General features: G+C 42.2%; 2 protein-coding genes across 3 annotated transcripts in view; one reads left to right on the top strand and one right to left on the bottom strand.

The window, feature by feature from the left end:
* Positions 1-1062: 1062 nt before the first annotated feature.
* Positions 1063-21988, bottom strand: LOC129845595 (endonuclease domain-containing 1 protein-like). Its single transcript, XM_055913454.1, has 3 exons — positions 21982-21988; positions 2737-2993; positions 1063-1729 (listed from the first exon to the last, which is right to left on the bottom strand). The coding sequence occupies exons 1-3, from the start codon at positions 21986-21988 to the stop codon at positions 1151-1153; spliced, it is 843 nt and encodes a 280-aa protein (XP_055769429.1). The 3' UTR covers positions 1063-1150.
* LOC129845588 (endonuclease domain-containing 1 protein-like) overlaps positions 17989-22752 on the top strand; it is a 51482-nt gene continuing 46718 nt past the window's right edge. Inside the window, exons 1-2 of one of the 2 annotated variants that reach the window (XM_055913438.1) lie at positions 17989-18066; positions 22065-22421. In XM_055913438.1, the coding sequence (XP_055769413.1) occupies positions 22412-22421 (10 nt within the window). In that variant the 5' untranslated portion in view covers positions 17989-18066; positions 22065-22411. Of the gene's footprint in view, positions 18067-19988; positions 22422-22752 lie in introns of those variants that run through there. The other variant, XM_055913440.1, reaches the window with a different exon arrangement.

Raw genomic sequence — 22752 nt, 5'->3', positions numbered from 1 at the left:
TCATATATTCATATATATAGACATAGAAGATATGGACAGAGGGGAGATAAGAGTATAGACTATAGATATATATAGACATAGAAGAGATGGACAGAGGGGAGAGAAGAGTATAGACTATAGATATATATAGACATAGAAGAGATGGACAGAGGGGACAGAAGAGTATAGACTATAGATATATATAGACATAGAAGAGATGGACAGAGGGGAGATAAGAGTATAGAATATAGATATATATAGACATAGAATAGATGGACAGAGGGGAGAGAAGAGTATAGACTATAGATATATATAGACATAGAAGAGATGGACAGAGGGGAGAGAAGAGTATAGACTATAGATATATATAGACATAGAAGAGATGGACAGAGGGGAGATAAGAGTATAGACTATAGATATATATAGACATAGAAGAGATGGACAGAGGGGAGAGAAGAGTATAGACTATAAATATATATAGACATAGAAGAGATGGACAGAGGGGAGAGAAGAGTATAGAATATAGATATATATAGACATAGAAGAGATGGACAGAGAGGGAAGAGAAGAGTATAGACTATAGATATATATAGACATAGAAGAGATGGACAGAGGGGAGATAAGAGTATAGACTATAGATATATATATAGACATAGAAGAGATGGACAGAGGGGAGAGAAGAGTATAGACTATAGATATATATAGACATAGAAGAGATGGACAGAGGGGAGAGAAGAGTATATACTATAGATATATATAGACATAGAAGAGAAAGTATTACAATTGAAAGTGTACATATGTTGACACACAGGATGTTGACATGTAATCTTTATAACCCTGATTACCCGTATTACCTTTGTAACCGTTATAACCCATATGACGCTTATAAACCTTTATAACCCTTACAAACCATATAACCATTTTAACCTGTCTGACCTTTATAAACCCTTATAACCATTATAACCATTATAACCCTTATAACCTTTATAAACCCTTATAACCCTATAACCATTATAACCATTATAACCCTTATAACCACTATAACCCTTATTACCCTCATAACCTCTATTGCCATTATAACCCTTATAACCGGTATCTAACCGTAACTGTAACCAGAGTGTAGTTGACAGTTTGTTGAATTCTTCCAACTGGGTTAGGAGGAAGTGGTAGGTTAAGGACCTCTTGGACACTTTTTTGGGAACACCTTGACAGGACCATCTTTACCTTGGTGATATTTGTTCAACTCCTTTTCGAGTGCTCCCAAGGTTTCTGGGTTCAATGTTTTCCCCTTGTCTTCCTTCTTGTTCAACCCCCAGTATGCTTCGGCCATCCACTTTTTCTTCTTGTTCAAACAGCAGAAGGCTGTCCACATGAGATCTGGGATGTTCACTCGGTCGTTCAGTGTGTTTCTCTTACTGGGCACCGCTCCAGTCACCACATAGGCTTCTATCTTCCTGTTGTTACTAAAACAGTCCGTCATCAGCTTTTCTCTGACCTTTTCCTCCATATCATTCCAGCTGCCCCCGTTGAAGGTCTCCACCTGGGGAACGATGTTGGTCAGGGTAAAGGTGGACTCCTGAGTTTCCAAGACATTCGCATATGAATTTGGGAAGAGATGACCTCTGTTCACGCTTTTATAATCTATTGGGTTATTTCGTATTAATTTACTATAGTCGTAGTTCCCAGCCTGGTTTTGGTACTTGCCTCCTCCCTCTCTCTGCATTTCAGGGCTGTTGTTTACATCGTTGAGCTGCAGGAAACAATCATACATCCATTCATTCACAACCTTTCTGTTCAATAAACCCTCCTTCTGTACAATAAAACCCCTTTTCTGTACAATAAACCCTCATTTCTGTACAATAAACCGTCCTTTCTGTACAATAAACCCTCCTTTCTGTACAATAAACCCTCCTTTCTGTTCAATAAACAATCCTTTATGTACAATAAACCCTCCTTTCTGTACAATAAACCCTACTTTCTGTACAATAAACCCTGCTTTCTGTACAATAAAAACCCTCCTTTCTGTTCAATAAACAATCCTTTCTGTACAATAAACCCTCCTTTCTGTTCAATAAACCCTCATTTCTGTACAATAAACCCTCCTTTCTGTACAATAAACCCTCCTTTCTGTTCAATAAACCCCCTTTTCTGTACAATAAACCCTCCTTTCTGTACAATAAACCCTCCTTTCTGTTCAATAAACCCCCTTTTCTGTACAATAAACCCCTAATTTCTGTACAATAAACCCTAATTTCTGTACAATAAACCCTCCTTTCTGTACAATAAACCCTACTTTCTGTACAATAAACCCTCCTTTCTGTACAATAAACCCTCCTTTCTGTACATTAAACCCTAATTTCTGTACAATAAACCCTCCTTTCTGTACAATAAACCCTCCTTTCTGTTCAATAAACCCCATTTTCTGTACAATAAACCCTCCTTTCTGTACAATAAACCCTCCTTTCTGTTCAATAAACCCCCTTTTCTGTACAATAAACCCTAATTTCTGTACAATAAACCCTCCTTTCTGTACAATAAACCCTAATTTCTGTACAATAAACCCTCATTTCTGTACAATAAACCCTCCTTTCTGTACAATAAACTCTATTTTCTTGGGGGGGGGGTTCACTATCCACAATCAAGACAATCAAGTCTCTATACCCTCCATAGTGGTAGTTGTATATTCTGTAACATAACTGTCTGTGATATACAGCAGTAAACAAATACACATGTTATATGACAAAACATTAGTCCTACCTGGGGCTCCATCATCCAGGGATCTTTTGGTCTGGGGTCTGTAGGAGGACCAGAGAAGGTGTAGGCTGAGAACACAGGGATCCTGTTGGTCGTATCGTAGAGAGTTGCAAACCTGTAGATTGTTTTGTACAACTGGCAGATCGGCTTGTAGTGGTTCTGGTCCTTGACTATCCCATCGTACAAAATACCTGGGAGATTTGGAGTTGTCCCCTCCAGGAAGAACTTCTTGCAATGTGGAACATCACTGAACTTCTTCACTACATGAGAGAGAGCAGGAGGAAGGAGAGAGAGAAGGAGGAGAGTAGAGAGATGATTCAATACCCCCATCATCACCTGAAGACTGTACACCACAGAGACAAAGATGAAGTTACAGAGACCAGTTGGTAGACTGGAGACTGTTGATCTGAGTCAGGACAGACTGCTTTAATAACCTCTTAAGGAGCCGCCCCTTTATTTAACATTTTTGCCTAAAATGACATACCCAAATCTAACTGTCTGTAGCTCAGGCCCTGAAGCAAAGATATGCATATTCTTGGTACGATTTGAAAGGAAACACTTTGAAGTTTGTGGAAATGTGAAAGGAATGTAGGAGAATATAACACAATAGATCTGGTAAAAGATCATACAAAGAAGACAACCAACAGTTATTTTGTATTTTTTTATTCATACCATCTATAGGCCGATTCCATATAAACTGATGTAACTATAGGTCTATTCCATATAAACTGATGTAACTATAGGCCGATTCCATATAAACTGATGTAACTATAGGCCTATTCCATATAAACTGATGTAACTATAGGTCTATTCCATATAAACTGATGTAACTATAGGTATATTCCATATAAACTGATGTAACTATAGGTCTATTCCATATAAACTGATGTAACTGTAGGCCTATTCCATATAAACTGATGTAACTATAGGTCTTTTCCATATAAACTGGTGTAACTATAGGTCTATTCCATATAAACTGATGTAACTATAGGTCTATTCCATGTAAACTGATGTAACTATAGGTCTATTCCATATAAACTGGTGTAACTATAGGTCTATTCCATATAAACTGCTGTAACTATAGGTCTATTCCATATAAACTGATGTAACTATAGGTCTATTCCAGATAAACTGATGTAACTATAGGCCTATTCCATATAAACTGGTGTAACTATAGGTCTATTCCATATAAACTGATGTAACTATAGGTCTATTCCATATAAACTGATGTAACTATAGGTCTATTCCATATAAACTGATGTAACTATAGGTCTATTCCATATAAACTGGTGTAACTATAGGTCTATTCCATATAAACTGATGTAACTGTAGGCCTATTCCATATAAACTGATGTAACTATAGGTCTATTCCATATAAACTGGTGTAACTATAGGTCTATTCCATATAAACTGATGTAACTATATGCCTATTACATATAAACTGATGTAACTATAGGCCTATTACATATAATCTGATGTAACTATAGGTCTATTCCATATAAACTGGTGTATCTATAGGTCTATTCCATATAAACTGATGTAACTATAGGCCTATTCCATATAAACTGGTGTAACTATAGGTCTATTCCATATAAACTGGTGTAACTATAGGTCTATTCCATATAAACTGGTGTAACTATAGGTCTATTCCATATAAACTGCTGTAACTATAGGTCTATTCCATATAAACTGATGTAACTATAGGTCTATTCCAGATAAACTGGTGTAACTATAGGTCTATTCCATATAAACTGGTGTAACTATAGGTCTATTCCAGATAAACTGATGTAACTAACAGAACAGGGCTCCGGGCAGCCGAGCGGAAATGGAGGAGAACTCGCTTCCCTGCGGACCTGGCATCCTTTCACTCCCTCCTCTCTACATTTTCCTCTTCTGTCTCTGCTGCTAAAGCCACTTTCTACCACTCCAAATTCCAAGCATCTGCCTCTAACCCTAGGAAGCTCTTTGCCACCTTCTCCTCCCTCCTGAATCCTCCTCCCCCTCCTCCCCCCTCCTCCCTCTCTGCGGATGACTTTGTCAACCATTTTGAAAAGAAGGTCGACGACATCCGATCCTCGTTTGCTAAGTCAAACGACACCGCTGGTTCTGCTCACACTGCCCTACCCTGTGCTCTGACCTCTTTCTCCCCTCTCTCTCCAGATGAAATCTCGCGTCTTGTGACGGCCGGCCGCCCAACAACCTGCCCGCTTGACCCTATCCCCTCCTCTCTTCTCCAGACCATTTCCGGAGACCTTCTCCCTTACCTCACCTCGCTCATCAACTCATCCTTGACCGCTGGCTACGTCCCTTCCGTCTTCAAGAGAGCGAGAGTTGCACCCCTTCTGAAAAAACCTACACTCGATCCCTCCGATGTCAACAACTACAGACCAGTATCCCTTCTTTCCTTTCTCTCCAAAACTCTTGAACGTGCCGTCCTTGGCCAGCTCTCCTCCTATCTCTCTCAGAATGACCTTCTTGATCCAAATCAGTCAGGTTTCAAGACTAGTCATTCAACTGAGACTGCTCTTCTCTGTGTCACGGAGGCGCTCCGCACTGCTAAAGCTAACTCTCTCTCCTCTGCTCTCATCCTTCTAGACCTATCGGCTGCCTTTGATACTGTGAACCATCAGATCCTCCTCTCCACCCTCTCCGAGTTGGGCATCTCCGGCGCGGCCCACGCTTGGATTGCGTCCTACCTGACAGGTCGCTCCTACCAGGTGGCGTGGCGAGAATCTGTCTCCGCACCACGTGCTCTCACCACTGGTGTCCCCCAGGGCTCTGTTCTAGGCCCTCTCCTATTCTCGCTTTACACCAAGTCACTTGGCTCTGTCATATCCTCACATGGTCTCTCCTATCATTGCTATGCAGACGACACACAATTAATCTTCTCCTTTCCCCCTTCTGATAACCAGGTGGCGAATCGCATCCCTGCATGTCTGGCAGACATATCAGTGTGGATGACGGATCACCACCTCAAGCTGAACCTCGGCAAGACGGAGCTGCTCTTCCTCCCAGGGAAAGACTGCCCGTTCCATGATCTCGCCATCACAGTTGACAACTCCATTGTGTCCTCCTCCCAGAGCGCTAAGAACCTTGGCGTGATCCTGGACAACACCCTGTCGTTCTCAACTAACATCAAGGCGGTGACCCGTTCCTGTAGGTTCATGCTCTACAACATTCGCAGAGTACGACCCTGCCTCACACAGGAAGCGGCGCAGGTCCTAATCCAGGCACTTGTCATCTCCCGTCTGGATTACTGCAACTCGCTGTTGGCTGGGCTCCCTGCCTGTGCCATTAAACCCCTACAACTCATCCAGAACGCCGCAGCCCGTCTGGTGTTCAACCTTCCCAAGTTCTCTCACGTCACCCCGCTCCTCCGCTCTCTCCACTGGCTTCCAGTTGAAGCTCGCATCCGCTACAAGACCATGGTGCTTGCCTACGGAGCTGTGAGGGGAACGGCACCTCCGTACCTTCAGGCTCTGATCAGGCCCTACACCCAAACAAGGGCACTGCGTTCATCCACCTCTGGCCTGCTCGCCTCCCTACCTCTGAGGAAGTACAGTTCCCGCTCAGCCCAGTCAAAACTGTTCGCTGCTCTGGCACCCCAATGGTGGAACAAACTCCCTCACGACGCCAGGTCAGCGGAGTCAATCACCACCTTCCGGAGACACCTGAAACCCCACCTCTTTAAGGAATACCTAGGATAGGATAAAGTAATCCTTCTAACCCCCCCCCCCCCCTTAAAAGATTTGATGCACTATTGTAAAGTGGTTGTCCCACTGGATTTCATAAGGTGAATGCACCAATTTGTAAGTCGCTCTGGATAAGAGCGTCTGCTAAATGACTTAAATGTAAATGTAACTATAGGTCTATTACATATAAACTGATGTAACTATAAGTCTATTCAATATAAACTGATGTAACTATATGCCTATTACATATAAACTGATGTAACTATAGGTCTATTCCATATAAACTGATGTAACTATAGGTCTATTCCATATAAACTGATGTAACTATAGGTCTATTCCATATAAACTGATGTAACTATATGCCTATTACATATAAACTGATGTAACTATAAGTCTATTCAATATAAACTGATGTAACTATAGGCCTATTCCATATAAACTGATGTATCTATAGGTCTATTCCATATAAACTGATGTAACTATAGGTCTATTCCAGATAAACTGATGTAACTATAGGTCTATTCCATATAAACTGATGTAACTATATGCCTATTACATATAAACTGATGTAACTATAAGTCTATTCAATATAAACTGATGTAACTATAGGTCTATTCCAGATAAACTGATGTAACTATAGGTCTATTCCATATAAACTGATGTAACTATAGGCCTATTCCATATAAACTGATGTATCTATAGGTCTATTCCATATAAACTGATGTAACTATATGCCTATTCCATATAAACTGATATAACTATAGGTCTATTCCATATAAACTGATGTAACTATAGGTATATTCCAGATAAACTGATGTAACTATAGGTCTATTCCATATAAACTGATGTAACTATAGGTCTATTCCAGATAAACTGATGTAACTATAGGTCTATTCCATATAAACTGATGTAACTATAGGTCTATTCCAGATAAACTGATGTAACTTTAGGTCTATTCCATATAAACTGATGTAACTATAGGTCTATTCCATATAAACTGATGTAACTATAGGTCTATTCCAGATAAACTGATGTAACTATAGGTCTATTCCATATAAACTGATGTAACTATAGGTCTATTCCAGATAAACTGATGTAACTATAGGTCTATTCCATATAAACTGATGTAACTATAGGTCTATTCCATATTAACTGATGTAACTATAGGTCTATTCCATATTAACCGATGTACCTATAGGTCTATTCCAGATAAACTGATGTAACTATAGGTCTATTCCATAGAAACTGCTGTAAATGTAGGCCGATTCCAACGAAACTGCCTGGTAATCAGACCTTCAGGCCTTTTAACAAGAACCACCACAGACGTTTTAATATAATTCATGTTAATTTCAGATTATAATGGTCCATGACTCATTGAGAATGACATGTCCCCGTTCCTGGACTTTTTCTATGAGTGTTTTTAATACACTGATGTTTTTAGAATTTCAATATCACAATCAACATGGGTGTTAGGAGGACTCCATTTGACATCATTTTGTTTGTTTTTCCCCCTGCCCTCCCTCCAGTCCTAACACCTTTATGAAACCAGTCCTAACACCTTTATGAAACCAGTCCTAACACCTTTATGAAACTAGTCATAACACCTTTATGAAACTAGTCATAACACCTTTATGAAACCAGTCCTAACACCTTTATGAAACCAGTCATAACACCTTTATGTAACCAGTCCTAACACCTTTATGAAACCAGTCCTAACACCCTTATGAAACCAGTCATAACACCTTTATGAAAACAGTCCTAACACCTTTATGAAACTAGTCCTAACACCTTTATGAAACCAGTCCTAACACCTTTATGAAAACAGTCCTAACACCTTTATGAAACTAGTCCTAACACCTTTATGAAACCAGTACTAACACCTTTATGAAACCAGTCCTAACACCTTTAGGAAACCAGTCCTAACACCTTTATGAAACCAGTCCTAACACCTTTAGGAAACCAGTCATAACACCTTTATGAAAACAGTCATAACACCTTTATGAAAACAGTCCTAACACCTTTATGAAACTAGTCCTAACACCTTTATGAAACCAGTCCTAACACCTTTATGAAACCAGTCATAACACCTTTATGAAACCAGTTATACACTTTCATGAAACCAGTCCTAACACCTTTATGAAACCAGTCCTAACACCTTTATGAAACCAGTCCTAACACCTTTATGAAACCAGTCCTAACACCTTTATGAAACCAGTCCTAACATCTTTATGAAACCAGTCCTAACACCTTTATGAAACCAGTCCTAACATCTTTATGAAACCAGTCCTAACACCTTTATGAAACCAGTCATAACACCTTCATGAAACCAGTCCTAACACCTTTATGAAACCAGTCCTAATACCTTTATGAAACCAGTCCTAACATCTTTATGAAAACAGTCCTAACACCTTTATGAAACCAGTCATAACACCTTTATGAAACCAGTCATAACACCTTTATGTAACCAGTCATAACACCTTTATGTAACCAGCCATAACACCTTCATGAGAGTTGCAGTATCATTCACAACGACCTTCCTAACAGATATTTAGGTATTCAGCATCATTCATAACGGTGGTGCTCTTTGGACGACCCATTGCTTCCAACTCCACGGTGTGTATCGGGGGGGTGGGCTGTGTGTGTGTGTGTGTGTGTGTGTGTGTGTGTGTGTGTGTGTGTGTGTGTGTGTGTGTGTGTGTGTGTGTGTGTGTGTGTGTGTGTGTGTGTGTGTGTGTGTGTGTGTGTGTGTGTGTGTGTGTGTGTGTGTGTGTGTGTGTGTGTGTGTGTGTTTCCCTGAAATAATGAACTCCTCTGTATGTGGAACGGGTGTGACTATTTATCATGTGTAACAATCAAACCTCCCTATTGGCTGTGTGTTCCACATTCTAAAGTAGAACCATCATTTTACTTCCTGAAATATTGTTATTCTAACACTGTGGAAGCACCAGAATTGTGTCTTTGTATTTTGTGTGTTTTTGTTCTCCAAAAGACAATCCTCAAAAGTCAATTGACCATTTAGCTTAATTTATTTCAATTTTATTTCAGTTCATTCATCAAATTCACAAGATCAACCTTTACCTGTTTCTTTGGAAACAAAATGAGTGAAATAACGTTTTAATTGTCAACTGACTACTTCAGTAAGTCTTGTCCGAAACCAGAACGGCCCAAAGGGCAAGAGCCTCTTGTTTCTGTAGCATGAAGCAGATTGATGTACAAGTACTGGACAGGAAGCTAGTCTGTTAGAAGGCCTTGTACCCCATCATCTCCTTAATGCTGAGTGCCTACTGGACAGGAAGCTAGTCTGTTAGAAGGCCTTGTACCCCATCATCTCCTTAATGTTGAGTGCCTACTGGACAGGAAGCTAGTCTGTTAGAAGGCCTTGTACCCCATCATCTCCTTAATGCTGAGTGCCTACTGGACAGGAAGCTAGTCTGTTAGAAGGCCTTGTACCCCATCATCTCCTTAATGCTGAGTGCCTACTGGACAGGAAGCTAGTCTGTTAGAAGGCCTTGTACCCCATCATCTCCTTAATGCTGAGTGCCTACTGGACAGGAAGCTAGTCTGTTAGAAGGCCTTGTACCCCATCATCTCCTTAATGCTGAGTGCCTACTGGACAGGAAGCTAGTCTGTTAGAAGGCCTTGTACCCCATCATCTCCTTAATGTTGAAGCAGAGACGCATCTGGTCCCATTTTTTACAGTCTTTGGTATGACTCAACCAGGGATCAAACCCCAATCCCCTACCAGGGTGGACACTCTACCCACAAGGCCACTAAGTCAGCAAATGACTGCTTGCATGTCAGATAATTATGCCAGACAGGACTCATTTAAACAACCAAGTACATGTTGATCTGGTCAATGTAATAAATAAACTGAAAAGGAAGTTGATTGCTTACAGGCCGGGTGCTCTGTTTACTTCAGACACACCTTCTCCCAGATATCATGACAGGAGAGTTCCTCATTCAGTTAGATAATGTTTACTCAGTGGCATCCTGAGGCATTGATAGATCATGAGAGAGGAAGAAAAACTCTGTGTACACAGTCACTACATCTGGGTTCAGCATCTAGGAGAACAGAGAGGGTACATTCATTCTGCATTAAACTAACAAGTCAAGGTTCATCTGGGGAATTTGATCATCAGTTGGCCAGACAACCGTCAGGAGAAGGAAGGGCAGAGGGTTAAAAACATTTTAAATGACTTGTCCTCCTAAGATTTAGTTTATGAAATCATGGTCAAACAATGTCAATGTGTTTAAGGTTGACTTTGGGCAAGAACGCAAAAACAACAGCTTGAAACTGTACAGCTGATCAATGTACCATCATACCCGGTCATTTAATGGATGAATTAGAAGTTCAAATCCTGACTGATCTCTACAGCTTCGATCCAAAAACAAATACCCAAGTCTCCCCATTTCTTTAAAACACTTATTCTAGGAAAAGTCAAAACATGACATTCTCAATGGCAGATTTAGGGCAAATGTTTACTTCAGATGAAGTAAATTAAAATGTCTGTGGTGGTTCTTGTGAAAAGGCCCCGAGGTGTGATCACAGGAGGTGAGTCAGTCCCATTGAATAGGCCTACAGGAGGTGAGTCAGTCCCATGGAATAGACCTACAGGAGGGGAGTCAGTCCCATGGAAAAGACCTACAGGAGGTGAGTCAGTCCCATGGAATAGACCTACAGGAGGTGAGTCAGTCCCATGGAATAGACCTACAGGAGGTGAGTCAGTCCCATGGAATAGACCTACAGGAGGTGAGTCAGTCCCATGGAATAGGCCTACAGGAGGTGAGTCAGTCCCATGGAATAGACCTACAGGAGGTGAGTCAGTCCCATGGAATAGACCTACAGGAGGTGAGTCACATTTTATTAGTTACAGCATTTTCCGTAGAAACGTACAGAGGAGTTTATGCAAATCAACCCTTTCTGTTTTGACATCTGAAGTTGGAGTTTCTGAAAACCTATTTAATAAAGCAGTCTGTCCTGACTCAGCTCAACAGTCTCCAGTCTACCAACTGGTCTCTATAACTTCATCTTTGTCTCTGTGGTGTACAGTCTTCAGGTGATGATGGGGGTATTGAATCATCGCTCTACTCTCCTCCTCCTCTCTTTTCTCTAAACTCCACAGCTGCATTTCATTAAAAATTAATGTGAGTTATGGAACAATGCTTGAAAGTGCAGATTGTTTGAAATATCTGGGACTGAGGATAGATTTTGAATTGTCTTTAGGAAAAGCATATAGATTACATTAGTAAAACAATGAAGCATAAGCATGTGGTTACAGATCTAAGAAATTATTTACCGTGTCTGTTAGAAAGACCTTGGTAACTCAACTCAACTCAAATCTAGTTCTATTGGTCACACGCGCCCGAATACAACAGGTGTAGTAGACCTTACAGTGAAATGCTGAATACAACAGGTGTAGACCTAACAGTGAAATGCTGAATACAACAGGTGTAGTAGACCTCACAGTGAAATGCTGAATACAACAGGTGTAGTAGACCTCACAGTGAAATGCTGAATACAACAGGTGTAGTAGACCTTACAGTGAAATGCTGAATACAACAGGTGTAGTAGACCTCACAGTGAAATGCTGAATACAACAGGTGTAGTAGACCTTACAGTGAAATGCTGAATACAACAGGTGTAGTAGACCTGACAGTGAAATGCTGAATACAACAGGTGTCGTAGACCTTACAGTGAAATGCTGAATACAACAGGTGTCGTAGACCTCACAGTGAAATGCTGAATACAACAGGTGTCGTAGACCTTACAGTGAAATGCTGAATACAACAGGTGTTGTAGACCTTACAGTGAAATGCTGAATACAACAGGTGTAGACCTCACAGTGAAATGCTGAATACAACAGGTGTAGACCTCACAGTGCAATGCTGAATACAACAGGTGTAGTAGACCTTACAGTGCAATGCTGAATACAACAGGTGTAGTAGACCTTACAGTGAAATGCTGAACACAACAGGTGTAGTAGACCTTACAGTGAAATGCTGAATACAACAGGTGTAGTAGACCTTACAGTGAAATGCTGAATACAACAGGTGTAGTAGACCTCACAGTGAAATGCTGAATACAACAGGTGTAGTAGACCTCACAGTGAAATGCTGAATACAACAGGTGTAGTAGACCTTACAGTGAAATGCTGAATACAACAGGTGTAGCAGACCTTACAGTGAAATGCTGAATACAACAGGTGTAGTAGACCTCACAGTGAAATGCTGAATACAACAGGTGTAGTAGACCTCACAGTGAAATGCTGAATACAACAGGTGTAGTAGACCTCACAGTGAAATGCTGAATACAACAGGTGTAGTAGACCTTACAGTGAAATGCTGAATACAGCAGGTGTAGTAGACCTCACAGTGAAATGCTGAATACAACAGGTGTAGTAGACCTTACAGTGAAATGCTTACAAGCCCTTAAACAACAATGCAGTTTAAAAAAAATACCCCTGAAAAGCAAAAGATAAGATTAACAAATAATTAAAGACAGCAGTAAATAACAAGAGCAGCATAGAAGGGGGACAATGCAAATAGTCTGGGTAGCTATTTGACTAGATGTTCAGGAGTCTTATGGCTTGGGGGTAGAAGCTGTTTAGAAGCCTCTTGGACCTAGACTTGGTGCTCCGGTACCGCTTGCCATGTGGTAGCAGAACGAACAGTCTATGACTGGGGTGGCTGGAGTCTTTGACAATTTGTAGGGCCTTCCTCTGACACTGTCTGGCATAGAGGTCCTGGATGGCAGGAAACCTGGGCCGTACACACATCCCTCTGTTGTGTCTTGCAGTCCGAGGCCAAGCAGTTGCCATACCAGGCAGTGATGCAACCCGTCAGGATGCTCTCGATGGTGCAGCTGTAGAACATTTTGAGGACCTGGGGACCCACGCCAAATATGTTCAGTCTCCTGAGGGGGAATAGGCTTTGTCTTGCCCTCTTCACGACTGTCTTGGTGTGTTTGGACCATGATAGTTTGTTGGTGATGTGAACATCAAGGAACTTGAAGCTCTCAACCTGCTCCACTACAGCCCTGTCGATGAGAATGGGGACAAGCTCGGTCCTCCTTTTCCTGTAGTCCACAATCATCTCCTTTGTCTTGATCATGTTGGGGGAGAGGTTGTTATCCTGGCACCACCCGGCCAGGTCTCTGACCTCCTCCCTATAGGCTGTCTCATCGTTGTCAGGTCTCTGACCTCCTCCCTATAGTCTGTCTCATCGTTGTCAGGTCTCTGACCTCCTCCCTATAGGCTGTCTCATCGTTGTCAGGTCTCTGACCTCCTCCCTATAGGCTGTCTCATCGTTGTCAGGTCTCTGACCTCCTCCCTATAGGCTGTCTCATCGTTGTCAGGTCTCTGACCTCCTCCCTATAGGCTGTCTCATCGTTGTCAGGTCTCTGACCTCCTCCCTATAGGCTGTCTCATCGTTGTCAGGTCTCTGACCTCCTCCCTATAGGCTGTCTCATCGTTGTCAGGTCTCTGACCTCCTCCCTATAGGCTGTCTCATCGTTGTCAGGTCTCTTACCTCCTCCCTATAGGCTGTCTCATCGTTGTCAGGTCTCTGACCTCCTCCCTATAGGCTGTCTCATCATTGTCAGGTCTCTGACCTCCTCCCTATAGGCTGTCTCATCGTTGTCAGGTCTCTGACCTCCTCCCTATAGGCTGTCTCATCGTTGTCAGGTCTCTGACCTCCTCCCTATAGGCTGTCTCATCGTTGTCAGGTCTCTGACCTCCTCCCTATAGGCTGTCTCATCGTTGTCAGGTCTCTGACCTCCTCCCTATAGGCTGTCTCATCGTTGTCAGGTCTCTGACCTCCTCCCTATAGGCTGTCTCATCGTTGTCAGGTCTCTGACCTCCTCCCTATAGGCTGTCTCATCGTTGTCAGGTCTCTGACCTCCTCCCTATAGGCTGTCTCATCGTTGTCAGGTCTCTTACCTCCTCCCTATAGGCTGTCTCATCGTTGTCAGGTCTCTGACCTCCTCCCTATAGGCTGTCTCATCGTTGTCAGGTCTCTGACCTCCTCCCTATAGGCTGTCTCATCGTTGTCAGGTCTCTGACCTCCTCCCTATAGGCTGTCTCATCGTTGTCAGGTCTCTGACCTCCTCCCTATAGGCTGTCTCATCGTTGTCAGGTCTCTGACCTCCTCCCTATAGGCTGTCTCATCGTTGTCAGGTCTCTGACCTCCTCCCTATAGGCTGTCTCATCGTTGTCAGGTCTCTGACCTCCTCCCTATAGGCTGTCTCATCGTTGTCAGGTCTCTGACCTCCTCCCTATAGGCTGTCTCATCGTTGTCAGGTCTCTGACCTCCTCCCTATAGGCTGTCTCATCGTTGTCAGGTCTCTGACCTCCTCCCTATTGGCTGTCTCATCGTTGTCAGGTCTCTGACCTCCTCCCTATAGGCTGTCTCATCGTTGTCAGGTCTCTGACCTCCTCCCTATAGGCTGTCTCATCGTTGTCAGGTCTCTGACCTCCTCCCTATAGGCTGTCTCATCGTTGTCAGGTCTCTGACCTCCTCCCTATAGGCTGTCTCATCGTTGTCAGGTCTCTGACCTCCTCCCTATAGGCTGTCTCATCGTTGTCAGTGATCAGGCTGTTGTGTCATCAGCAACCTTAATGATGGTGTTGGAGTTGTGCCTGGCTGTTCAGTCATGAGTGAACAGGAGGGAACTGAGCACGCACCCCCCGAGGCGCCCCATGTGTTGTTACCTACCCTTACCATCTGGGGGCAGCCCGTCAGGAAGTCCAGGATCCAGTTGTGGGGGGAGGTGTTTAGTCCCAGGGTAGCTTAGTGATGAGCTCTGAGGGCACTGTGGTGTTGAACGCTGAGCTGTAGTCAACGAACAGCATTCTCACATAGGTGTTCCTTTCGTCCAGGTGGGAAAGGGAAGTGTGGAGTGCAATAGAGATTGCATCATCTGTGGATCTGTTGGGGCGGTATGCAAATTGGAGTGGGTCTAGGGTTTCTGGGATAATGGTGTTGATGTGAGCCATTACCAGCCTTTCAAAGCACTTCATGGCTTCAGACGTCGTCATTTAGGCAGTTCTAAGGTTTAAAAAAGCCCAAACTACCCCCAGGGTAGTAAGAAACGCTTCACTAATTTGCGTGTCATCTTTTGCACTTTTTTGTTCCTGCGCAAGGCCAACCCGATGTCGAGCCGGTCTCAACTAGCAAAAAGCCACTGAAAGAAGGGGTCTCATTTAGATGTTTTGTGTGTCTGTGGAGCAGAAGAAACGTGTGTTAAGAATCAAAAAGATATCGGAGTGGAATGTTTCCTGTTTTCCTATCAAGGGGGGTATTTCTGGGGTGGCGCAATAAATAAAGGCAGAGGATATAACTGAAGAGGATATGTAGAGGATATAACAGAAGAGGATATAACTGAAGAGGATATGTAGAGGATATATAGAGGATATAACTGAAGAGGATATGTAGAGGATATAACAGAAGAGGATATGTAGAGGATATAACTGAAGAGGATATGTAGAGAATATAACTGAAGAGGATATGTAGAGGATATAACTGAAGAGGATATAACTGAAGAGGATATGTAGAGGATATAACTGAAGAGGATATGTAGAGGATATAACTGAAGAGGATATGTAGAGGATATAACTGAAGAGGATATGTAGAGGATATAACTGAAGAGGATATGTAGAGGATATAACTGAAGAGGATATGTAGAGGATATAACTGAAGAGGATATAACTGAAGAAGATATGTAGAGGATATAACTGAAGAGGATATAACTGAAGAAGATATGTAGAGGATATAACTGAAGAGGATATAACTGAAGAGGATATGTAGAGGATATGTAGAGGATATGTAGAGGATATAACTGAAGAAGATATAACTGAAGAGGATATGTAGAGGATATAACTGAAGAGGATATGTAGAGGATATAACTGAAGAGGATATAACTGAAGAGGATATGTAGAGGATATGTAGAGGATATGTAGAGGATATAACTGAAGAAGATATAACTGAAGAGGATATGTAGAGGATATAACTGAAGAAGATATAACTGTAGAGGATATAACTGAAGAAGATATAACTGAAGAGGATATCTAGAGGATATAACTGAAGAGGATATGTAGAGGATATAACGGAAGAGGATATGTAGAGGATATAACTGAAGAGGATATGTAGAGGATATAACTGAAGAGGATATGTAGAGGATATAACTGAAGAGGATATGTAGAGGATATGTAGAGGATATGTAGAGGATATAACTGAAGAAGATATAACTGAAGAGGATATGAGAGGATATAACTGAAGAAGATATAACTGTAGAGGATATAACTGAAGAAGATATAACTGAAGAGGATATGTAGAGGATATAACTGAATAGGATATGTAGAGGATTTAACTGAAGAGGATATGTAGAGGATATAACTGAAGAGGATATGTAGAGGATATAACTGAAGAGGATATAACTGAAGAGGATATAACTGAAGAGGATATAACTGAAGAGGATATGTAGAGGATATAACTGAAGAGGATATGTAGAGGATATAACTGAAGAGGATATGTAGAGGATATAACTGAAGAGGATATAACTGAAGAGGATATGTAGAGGATATAACTGAAGAGGATATGTAGAGGATATAACTGAAGAGGATATATAGAGGATATAACTGTAGAGGATATAACTGAAGAGGATATGTAGAGGATATAACTGAAGAGGATATGTAGAGGATATAACTGAAGAAGATATAACTGAAGAGGATATGAAGAGGATATAACTGAAGAGGATATGTAGAGGATATAACTGAAGACATCGATGGAGTGGTTGGTGCACGTTGATGGACTTGTATGGTGGACAGAGAAAATAAGTTCACTCCATCCATGCTACTGTTCTTTGGTAAATAATCTCTCCCTTCTCATATAAAGTCAGGATTCATGATTTACCCGGTAAGAGCTTTACTGCACAAGCTCCTTCAGTGTCATAAATGTAAAAGATTTGGTCATGTGTCAAGTGTGTGCAGAAGGGAAGAATATCGTACGCCAGATGAAGGGAAATTCTGCAACTGTGGAGGTGAACATGCGTCTCTTGGAGTGCCCTGATAGGCTGAAGGAGAATGAGGTGTCAAGGGTAAGGAGTGAAAATGGGAAGGAAAGAATGGCGGGGAAGAACAATGGTAGTAGAGCCTCCAGGACCAGTGAAGGTTTTTCATCAACCGAGGGATAGTAAAATGCTACATGTTAAAATGGTGGACTTTGTATAATTTATTACAATAGTTATAAACTGTACAACACAAGCAGAGAAGAAGTCTAAGAACATTGGAATCATTGTGAATGCAGCTGAACGTTTTTGGGGGTCTTCCTGATTTCCTCGGTACAAGAAATCCTGTCGGTGAATGTAGCCCCATCACAGGCCCCTGAGCCGGTGTAGGGATGTATTTTGGACTGGACTGGGATTGAAGACGTATGATGTTTTTTTTAGTTGACGTGTTATATTTTGTATGATATCGTTTTACCTCTTATCCGGGATATTGTTTTTACGTTTCTTTTTTAATACCTCGTCCAGCTGGTGGCGGTAATGCACCTAAACATTGGATGTCAACCGCCGTTAAACTCCATGGAAGAAGAAGACACTTTCCCTTCATCGGATCATTGTTTAAATCACAAGGAGAGTTACAGAGTAAGTATCTTTTATAAGGTTGAATGAAATGGATTGTCATCTTATTGCTACATCTGTGAAGTTGTAAGAAGAACGGAAAAGTGAATTGAAAACATTATACAGTTCAATCTCTGCAGTCATCTACCTATGATACCCGTAGCATTGGTTTGGTATCGGTAACTACCGGTACAATCAGCGGCCACTTGTCTGCATTTTCAATACTATTTTTACAATCGTAGCTATTTTAATGCATACTATCGCTTAAATTCGTGCTTTGTTGTATGTTGTAAGACGTCTGTGAAGTTGTGAAATAGTGTTTACGTGATGCAGGCTACAGTTCAGTAACTTTAGCATGCTACTGTACAGTAGTTTATTTTCGGTTCCAGTGTATACCAGTTTTATTCAACATGTATCAGTCATGGATTAGCTAATACATGTATTATGTTATCTAGTTTAATGGTGTGATAATCGGGATATTTTCTGTTACGTACGTCTCTTGGAGGAGGGAACGCAACACCCTGCTACAACTCAACTCAACTGGAGTGAAAAAGGTATGTGATCGTAGGTGCGGGGAAGGACGGCAGGGAAAAATACCGTTTACAGGGAATCTAATTCTTCCTTAAACACGTTAAGGTGGGGAAACTGGGCTGGACCGAACCAAAGCAAAGTAAAAGTCCACTCTCCTACCTTACCTGCCTTCCCACAGCTTACCTAACCTTTAGCACCAACTGGCGGCTAACCAAATTTTTTTATTTTTTTATTTTTATTTAACCTTTATTTAACCAGGTAGGCAAATTGAGAACACGTTCTCATTTACAATTGCGACCTGGCCAAGATAAAGCAAAGCAGTTCGACACATACAACAACACATAGTTACACATGGAGTAAAACAAACATATAGTCAATAATACAGTGAAAAAATAAGTCTATATACAATGTGAGCAAGTGAGGTGAGATAAGGGAGGTGAAGGCAAACAAATATATGTATAAATAAATAAAAATATAAAAAAGGCCATGGTGGCGAAGTAAATACAACACAGCAAGTAAAATAAAAACTAAAAAACACTGGAATGGTTGGTTTGCAGTGGAAGAAAGTGCAAAGTAGAGACAGAAATAATGGGGTGCAAAGGAGCAAAATAAATAAATAAATACAGTAGGTAAAGAGGTAGTTGTTTGGGCTAAATTATAGATGGGCTATGTACAGGTGCAGTAATCTATGAGCTGCTCTGACAGCTGGTGCTTAAAGCTAGTGAGGGAGATAAGTGTTTCCAGTTTCAGAGATTTTTGTAGTTCGTTCCAGTCATTGGCAGCAGAGAACTGGAAGGAGAGGCGTCCAAAGGAAGAATTGGTTTTGGGGGTGACTAGAGAGATATACCTGCTGGAGCGCGTGCTACAGGTAGGTGCTGCTATGGTGACCAGCGAGCTGAGATAAGGGGGGACTTTACCTAGCAGGGTCTTGTAGATGACCTGGAACCAGTGGGTTTGGCGACGAGTATGGAGCGAGGGCCAGCCAACGAGAGTGTACAGGTCGCAGTGGTGGGTAGTATATGGGGCTTTGGTGACAAAACGGATGGCACTGTGATAGACTGCATCCAATTTATTGAGTAGGGTTTTGGAGGCTATTTTGTAAATGACATCACCGAAGTCGAGGATTGGTAGGATGGTCAGTTTTACAAGGGTATGTTTGGCAGCATGAGTAAAGGATGCTTTGTTGCGGAATAGGAAGCCAATTCTAGATTTAACTTTGGATTGGAGATGTTTGATGTGAGTCTGGAAGGAGAGTTTACAGTCTAACCAGACACCTAGGTATTTGTAGTTGTCCACATATTCTAAGTCAGAGCCGTCCAGAGTAGTGATGTTGGACAGGCGGGCAGGTGCAGGCAGCGATCGGTTGAAGAGCATGCATTTAGTTTTACTTGTATTTAAGAGCAATTGGAGGCCACGGAAGGAGAGTTGTATGGCATTGAAGCTCGCCTGGAGGGTTGTTAACACAGTGTCAAAAGAAGGGCCAGAAGTATACAGAATAGTGTCGTCTGCGTAGAGGTGGATCAGAGAATCACCAGCAGCAAGAGCGACATCATTGATGTATACAGAGAAGAGAGTCGGTCCAAGAATTGAACCCTGTGGCACCCCCATAGAGACTGCCAGAGGCCCGGACAACAGACCCTCCGATTTGACACACTGAACTCGATCAGAGAAGTAGTTGGTGAACCAGGCGAGGCAATCATTAGAGAAACCAAGGCTGTCGAGTCTGCCGATGAGGATGTGGTGATTGCCAGAGTCAAAAGCCTTGGCCAGGTCAATGAATACGGCTGCACAGTATTGTTTCCTATCGATGGCGGTTAAGATATCGTTTATGACCTTGAGCGTGGCTGAGGTGCACCCATGACCAGCTCTGAAACCAGATTGCATAGCGGAGAAGGTATGGTGGGATTCGAAATGGTCGGTAATCTGTTTGTTGACTTGGCTTTCGAAGACCTTAGAAAGGCAGGGTAGAATATATATAGGTCTGTAGCAGTTTGGGTCAAGAGTGTCCCCCCCTTTGAAGAGGGGGATAACCGCAGCTGCTTTCCAATCTTTGGGAATCTCAGACGACACGAAAGAGAGGTTGAAGAGGCTGGTAATAGGGGTGGCAACAATTTCAGCAGATAGTTTTAGAAAGAAAGGGTCCAGATTATCTAGCCCGGCTGATTTGTAAGGGTCCAGATTTTGCAGCTCTTTTAGAACATCAGCTGACTGTATTTGGGAGAAAGAGAAATGGGGAAGGCTTGGGCGAGTAGCAGAGGGGAGGGCAGTGCTGTTGTCCGGGTTTAGGGGTAGCCAGGTGGAAAGCATGGCCAGCCGTAGAAAAATGCCTATTGAAATTCTCAATTATAGTGGATTTGTCGGTGGTGACAGTGTTAACTATCTTCAGAGCAGTTGGAAGCTGGGAGGAGGTGTTCTTATTCTCCATGGACTTTACAGTGTCCCAGAACTTTTTTGAATTTGTGTTGCAGGAAGCAAATTTCTGCTTGAAAAAGCTAGCCTTGGCTTTTCTAACTGCCTGTGTATATTGGTTTCTGGCTTCCCTGAAAAGTTGCATATCACGGGGGCTGTTCGATGCTAATGCAGAACGCCATAGGATGTTTTTCTGTTGGTTAAGGGCAGTCAGGTCAGGAGAGAACCAAGGGCTATATCTGTTCCTGGTTCTAAATTTCTTGAAAGGAGCATGCTTATTCAAGATGGTGAGGAAGGCATTTTTTTAAAATGACCAGGCATCCTCTACTGACGGGATGAGATCAATATCCTTCCAGGATACCTCGGCCAGGTCGATTAGAAAATACAGGAGAAGATCCTACCAGGTCTTACCTAGTGTGCATAGACAGATTCAATACTACGGGTTATGTATGCCCGCAGGCCTCTTGCCTAAACACTCCCAAGGTGCCTTCCCCTTCCACTCTGGGAACAAATGAAACAGAATAATCCAAACTTAGTGAACAATTTCAATAAACCAAAAACACTCAGTCCTATGGCATACACATACCTCTGCAGGAGAGGCTACAAAATACTTTCAACAACTTTTACAGACCAACAGCCATCACAGGACGCCATTTCCTGAAACACACACAAACCCACAACAACACAAACTTAACATTTGCCTTGCATTTCAATCTACACATGAATATGGGTCTGCAATGTATTGCAATGTTAGGTAGGCTATTCAATTTCCTTGGCATTCTGCAAGCATGAATACTTTACAATAATGGAAGATATGCATTGTGTTAATCTTACTATTTGTCCATGTATTGAATGATACACAGCTTTCCATAAATGCAGTGTGGACTTTTTACAGATGAAACCCCTTCCATTATGACACTCCCTTCCTGTATCTGTCATAAAGGCCTATGCATTCTTTGTCCTTTAGTTACACAACTAAATCTAGTATCTGTCACGTACCTTTCATGCTGTAGATCTGTTCTCATGGTGCTGAGAATGCTTAGTACTGTATCTGTCACTTATGTATTCTCTGTATGTATTAGGTATGAACCCTTGGACATACAGGTACCTCCAGCGCTCCCTCCTGCCTCACGTTCGGCCCCTGTCCCTGGTGATCTACCCCAGGCCCCCTTGTATCCACCCCAGGCTTCTGAACTTGCCCCCGTGGGGTGAAGACCAGAAGAGGGTGATGTCCTTCCTGCCTCTCTCTCTCTCTCCCTTAAATGCAGCTGGTGATTCCAGAGAGCCGGCGGGCATCTCTCAACAAGAAGCAGCAGTGGATTTACCAGACGCTGTTTACCAGGAGCCTCCTACAGAGCTCACAGTTCATCGCTGTCCTTTCCCTGGTGGGGTGAAGACCAGAAGAGGGTGATGTCCTTCCTGCCTCAGAATGTGCTGGGGTGAGTTTTTCCATAATAAATGAGCAGCTTAGAAATGGTCATTTAATATTTTCTTCTCTCATGATCTATCAATGCCTCAGGATGCCACTGGGTAAACATTATCTAACTGATTAACTTTTCTGTGATGATATGTGGAAGAAGATGTGTCTGAAGTAAACAGAGGAACTGGCCTAGAGTTAGTCCTGTCTGGTATAATAGTGGTCAAGACTGGACAAGGAGGGTTGGATAAACTCCTCTGTATGAAGATGAGTCCTGTCTGGTATAATTAGTGGTCAAGACTGGACAAGGAGGGTTGGATAAACTCCTCTGTATGAAGATGAGTCCTGTCTGG

This window comes from Salvelinus fontinalis, unplaced genomic scaffold (assembly GCF_029448725.1).
Source record: "Salvelinus fontinalis isolate EN_2023a unplaced genomic scaffold, ASM2944872v1 scaffold_0324, whole genome shotgun sequence".
NCBI lineage: Eukaryota > Metazoa > Chordata > Actinopteri > Salmoniformes > Salmonidae > Salvelinus > Salvelinus fontinalis.
This window is presented reverse-complemented; position numbering and strand designations above follow the sequence as displayed.

Coding starts and splice junctions, on each gene's coding strand:
- LOC129845595 (XM_055913454.1), bottom strand. Junction 1,730..2,736: donor CCTGGATGATGGAGCCCCAG/GTAGGACTAATG, acceptor TGTTTCCTGCAG/CTCAACGATGTAAACAACAG.